Source organism: Mus pahari, chromosome 22, assembly GCF_900095145.1.
Source record: "Mus pahari chromosome 22, PAHARI_EIJ_v1.1, whole genome shotgun sequence".
In the NCBI taxonomy this organism is placed as follows: Eukaryota; Metazoa; Chordata; class Mammalia; order Rodentia; family Muridae; genus Mus; species Mus pahari.
The window spans coordinates 1,974,403-1,980,656 of NC_034611.1; the positions used below are offsets into that span (position 1 = coordinate 1,974,403).

General features: G+C 39.9%; 1 protein-coding gene across 1 annotated transcript in view; it reads right to left on the bottom strand.

Annotated features, from left to right (window-relative positions):
- Positions 1–2,760: 2,760 nt before the first annotated feature.
- Positions 2,761–6,254, bottom strand: part of Terf1 (telomeric repeat binding factor 1) — a 27,180-nt gene continuing 23,686 nt past the window's right edge. Inside the window, exon 10 of the mRNA XM_021222299.2 lies at positions 2,761–3,260. Within this exon, the coding sequence (XP_021077958.1) occupies positions 3,099–3,260 (162 nt within the window). The 3' untranslated portion in view covers positions 2,761–3,098. The remainder of the gene's footprint in view (positions 3,261–6,254) is intronic.

Genomic DNA, 6,254 nt, shown 5'->3' on the forward strand with positions numbered 1-6,254 from the left:
TCTTTGGCAACCAATTCTAGATGCCACACTTCTGAAACCATCTGCTTAGAATGGCTGGGGTCTGCAAAGGATCTAATGCCTTGCTTCCTTTTTTTTTTTTTTTTTTTTGTTTATTAGTTAGTCTTTATTCTTCCTTTTAATATCATCTCAGAAATCTCAAAGCTTTACTGGGTACTTTAGGCTGTCTTGGCTCCTAGAATTCTTGTTATAAAAGATGGACTGAATATTTTTTCATTTGCTGTTGGATTTAGATCCCCACTCCCTTCCTTTCATCCCTTCTTCATCTTCATCCTTTTATTTGTTTTTTTTTTCTTAAGGATATATAAATTTCTAATCTGTATAATGGACTGGAAGAGAAACTAGGGGTTACGTTCTCCTGATGGAATTGTCATCTCCATGGATCACTGCCTCCATCTGCGACCTAGGCCTAGTCCCAGAAGCTTCTACCCTCTGTAAACTCTAATCCAGGAATAGCATATTTTCTTGCTTCCACATTTAAACAAAAAAGCCAAAGTTATACCCAATGCTGCCTGGTCACCTTCCAGTTTCTTATGTAACTTTTTGTTTGTCTTCTTTTTCTCTCTTCTAATTGAAAGGTGATCTAATTTATGCCGGTTCTTGCCAAACAGTGACCACACCTGACTGCCTTGCAGCAAGCTTCTATTGGTTCTCATTTTTGGATGTTTTATTTTCACAGCTCAAATGCACGTTAAGAACATAATAAATGTAGCAAGCATATAATGGATTATAATGTTTAAAAAAAAAGCAAATTAAGATATTGTCTTAGTCAGGGTTTCTATTCCTGCACAAACATCATGACCAAGAAGCAAGTTGGGGAGGAAAGGGTTTTTTCGGCTTACACTTCCACACTGCTGGTCATCACTTAAAGAAGTCAGGACTGGAACTCAAGCAGGTCAGGGAACAGGAGCTGATGCAGAGGCCAGGGAGGGATGTTCTTTATTGGCTTGCCTCCCCTGGCTTGCTCAGCCTGCTCTCTTATAGAAATAAGACTACCAGCCCAGAGATGGCACCACCCACAAGGGGCCCTCCCCCCTTGATCACTAATTGAGAAAATGCCTTATAGCTGGATCTCATGGGGGCATTTCCCCAACTGAAGCTCCTTTCTCTGTGATAACTCCAGCCTGTGTCAAGTTGACACAAAACTAGCCAGTACAGATATAGATACAATTTGGATCCTGCAGATATCCCAAGTGATAGAGATACAAGCAAAAAGTACTTGGGAATATTTAATTTTCTTAATCATCATCATCATCATCACCACATACAAGTCCAGGGGAATAAAACCAAACACTCTCCTATGTTTTGAGGCTGGATCAGGGCTGAGGCTTTTCAACACCTGCCCAAATTACTGATGTCTAAGCCCTAATTCTTCCACAGAACCTGAAGACCAGTCAGAAGTGCAGGTTGAATCCTCCTGAGTCTTCAGAAAACAGACGCCTACCTAATACCTGGCATGGTACAAAGGGATGCCTAACCCCCGTCCCACTCCATCTTCTAACTTTCCTTCCCAAACCTTTTGCTGTTTGCTGCTTGTTCAAGTGCTTTATAAACATACAATTATATTTCCATGTTAGCCTAAAAGTGACCTTCACATGGCATTCCTATACATGCTGCAATCATTTTGTTCTATTCAATCGTCTTCCAACCACTCAGCATGAGCCCCATCCTCTATGTCATACCTTTATTTCAATGGAAAGTCCCAATAACCGTTTCCCTCCTAGGATCCCTTTCTGTCCTATACTTATGTATACACATACACATGGATATATGTAACCTGACTCTAGATTCTGCCTGTATAGCAATGTTTTTCTGAGTCTTGCTTGTTTTGCTTCACCTGATCTCCAGCTCTATCTCCTTGAACAAACCTGAAACTGCCCATTTGAAGTTGTTCCAGTCTAGATGAGGTAAAACAAAGACATACCTGAGTTGAAACTCAAGAAACAAACACATTGAAACACACAGACACATTTTTGTGAAGACCTGTACTGCATTGCGTTGTTTGACACCAAGTTGGCCCCTGTTATAGAGGAACTGCAGACAGAGGTGGGCAGTTGTGGACAGAGTGAGCTTGACATAGATGCCTATTCTGACTCAAGATGCCAGCTTTGGAACTAACCATCAGCAAAGTGGGTACACACAGTGACTGCAGCACGTGAGGTAGAGACTGGGTCAGAGAACATACAGCAACCATGAATGCTTCTGTTTATTATATATATAAGGCAGCATACAGCAACCACGAATGCTTCTGTTTATTATATATATAAGGCAGCATACAGCAACCACGAATGCTTCTGTTTATTATATATATAAGGCAGCAAATTCAAGAGAACAGGAAAGCAATGCATGACACTTTGAAGGAAATACACAATGCTGACTTTCTCGTAAATATTTCAATAGGTTGAGACTTATTTTTTACTTGTTAAATATGGTACATAAAACTCAAATGCTAATTATTAATTAGTCTTTGATTAAATATTGCAATGAATAAATTTTTGGTGAAAACTCAACTTCCTTTAAATGAAACTTTTGAGAGAAGCCAAGTCAGGCTTGTTAGAACTCATGTGTTGTTTTGAACATCTCTCTAGTAATAAATCTTTAGTAAGTAGTACATTAGCCATAGATCCAGCAGCAAAGTCACATCAAAGGATTATTCCAATTCAATTCTTTAGAAAACTCAATCTCTAGGTGGCATTTTGTAAGGTTAGTTTATAGACATGGAATAGAACAAACCATAAATAATCATAAATTAGTTTTACCTTATTAGGTTCTTTTGTATTAAAACAGAACATGGGATGGGGTACTAAATTTGGTAGGGTTCAACATATCTGTATTTTACAAAAATAAAGATTCTTACAGAAAATAATGATGGCATATATTTTTACAGCATAAATCTCCTCTAACAAAAAACAAAAACAACAATTAAAAAAAAACCAAAACCCTCTCTCTTCCCCCTCCTGAACACCCCCCCCTCCAATAATGCTTTTTCATCACTGACCAGGAAGTTGTAAACAAAATGTAGTGATCCAAGTATTTATCCTTGTATTAAGCTGAATCAAACCCATCCAGCCTTCAGTGTCTCAGCTAATCAGTTTCAGTTTCTTCATCGTTCTCCACCTATCTTTTAACATGACACTTGTCCGATTGTTGAACTTATAATGGGATAGTATTTTAGCCCAATTTCCCTCTCCATATTTCTTTACACCACATTTCAAAATTCTGTCTTCTTCCCAAAGCCATGTCTGTTGAAAGAACATAAAAGTTATTCATTCATAAAAGTTATTTACATTCTTTAAAGAAAGTACATCTTTTAAAAATCAGAGCAATGATTAGCTTCTTAAAAATGAAATGATTTTTCAAAATATATTTTTGTATATATGAACACATACACACATATATAAGGTTTTGCAAGACCTTATTTACCATTACCACATATGTATTTTAGGGTAGTTTTATAGAATCTCATCCATCTAAAATGGGATGTCTATAATGTGACAGTCTGCCTTTAGGCTCATTACAATATCTTAAAAAGCTTTCAGGTAACTTAACAGATTACATTTCTAAAAAGAACTCATAACTGTAACCTCCTTCACTCATGAACTCAGTGAAAATTCTGTGTACCTGCGATGGGGGAGGTGTACACACGCACAGAAAGCTAAGTCTTCTGTAAGACAGACTTTCATGAAAAACAACTGTTATTAATTAAAATGTACAATTATGTTGGGAGAAAATGCTGGGAAAAAAAAAAAAACCTTACATGAAATCTAATGCTTTGCACAGAGAAAGTACTAACATTTACTATTTGGTATAGGTGACCAACTATAGGGGTTTGAGTGTAACACACTACTTGTACACTAACACTCCCAGCTGCATTATTCACAACACTAAAGTGAGAAAGCAAGTCTGTATCCATCAATGAATGAATGAATTTGCAGCATATAGTATAGAGGGAATATTATTTATCCTTAAAAGGGAAATTCTGACAACATACTTAAGAATACTATGCTACGTGAAATAACAGATTTGAAAGGACAAGACAAGAACTGGGGCCAGAGTGGTTACAAGCACTTGTTGCCCTTCCAGAAGACCTGGTTCAGTTCCCAGCACCCTCATGGTAATTTACAACTATCCGTAACTCAAGATCTAGGGGATCCACCATGTACGCTTGCAGTAAACACTCACTAAATAAATAAATCTTAGATTAAAAAATAACGTAAGTACTGTATAATTTCATCGATATGAGGTTCCTAGAATTGTCAAATTCTGAGACAGGCAGGAAAAATGGTAGTTACCAAGCATGAAAGAGAAAAGGGAAAGGAAGAATTATTTTAATGGGTCTTGAGTTTGTTCTGAAAGATGTGGACAGACAGTGGTGATGATATGAAAATATGAATATATTTAATGCTACTACACCATACACTTAAAAATGATGGAAAGAAAGTTCATCAGCCAAGAGCACATTCTGCTCTTGCAAAGGAAAGGATCTGAGTTTGGTTCCCAGAACTGTGATGGCTGGCTCACATATGCCTGTAACTCCAGCTCCCAGGAACCCAACACTTTGAGCACCTTACTCACATAGCTCCAACTCCAGAAGTAGTTATCCAAATAGGAAGTCTTAAAAATCTCAAGATGATAAAGTTCACTGTGGGACATTGGGTTATGCACAGACAGCCTGGTTTCCAACTGAGGCTAGATGTTGAACCCCGGCACCCTGTGGTGATAATTCATCTACATGGGATGGAAGGAGTTCTCTCATGTTTCCTGGAACTCTGGCTCCTGTTGAAGTTACTGCCTCCCACAGCCCCCACAGGAGAAGCATGGCTTTTAATCATATAGACAATGTCCAAAGCTTCTGACCTTCAGGCTAAACTCCACCCAGTTACCTAGCAACAGTAAAGATAACCGCATACCATAAGAAGGGCTGCTTGGCCCCAGCTCACTCTCCTCTCTTCTCCTTTCTCCTCTCATTCTCTTCCTCTCTCTCCCTCTGACTCTCTCTTTCTCTCTAGCCTTTCTTCTCTCTTTCTCTTCCCCCTTCTCTCCTCTTGGCCATGGCCGGTCTCTATCTTTCCACCTTCTCTCTTTCCCCCTGCCTTTCTATGACAAAGCTCTAAAACCATAGACTGCCTCTATTCATCAAGGCCCGCTGTGCTTACTCTCTCCTGCATGGGAACCTCTCTCCCTTCAGCCCTCTCTCCCATAACCCTGGGGCTACAGGGTGTCGCCCCAGGGTCCCCGGTCGGGGACTGCCCCTTGTCCACCCCCCTGTCGAGTGGGGTCAGTGGCTTAGATACCTACCCGGGGCCAAGTGGAAAGCGTCTGGCAGCCCTCCCACATCTGCCTGCCCAGAGCATAGGATTCCTCTTATGGAGGAATAACTTTGGGTTGGAAGTCAATTTTATTCGATATAAGAATGGCTACTCCTACTTGTTTCTTTGGACCCGTTTGCTTGGAAAATTGTTTTCCAGTCCTTCACTCTGAGGTAGTGTTGTCCTTTTTTTATATATATGTGTGTGTATGTATATGTGTATATGTATATATATATATATATATATATATATATATATATATGAAAAAAGAAAGAAAAGAAAAAAAGCCATCCAAGTAGGAACTGAGTAATTAAAGTAAAAAACAACAACAACAACAAAAAAAAACCAAAAAAATTACCCTTCCGGTTGGCTCTAGCACAGGGTTGCCTTGGGCTTGGGCTCGGCGGACACCACCCCAGCCCCTAGAGGACTCTCCACCCGATCTTAGGATCACTGGTGAGTGGAACACAACATCAGTTCCAATCCAAGAGTGACGGGCCCATGACAGCAGGAACAGAACACCAGAACCTTTCCTGACCAGAGGGTCAGGTTCCTTTTGATCAGTTCTGGTTTACCTTGGTTTCGAACAGATGAGACAACTCCACAGTCCTCAAAGGAGACACCACTTCCACGCACTGTAACACGCTCAGGATCTTAGAACAACAGGATCCCTGGATAACAGGAGCTGGATCACACTAGTATTTGAGTGTCTCAGAGGAGCTTGACTGCCAAGAACTCTGACATACCCAGAATCTCAGGCTCACAGGAGCTCACAATCAAAGGATTACAGAAAAAGCTGGACTCTGAGGAGTCCTGAACCAACTGGGATTATAGGAAGGACAGGCTCCAATCAGATAAATTGAGGGCAGCAAGCACTTGAGATAATCAGATGGCAGGAGGCAAGCATAAGAACAGAAGCAACAGAAA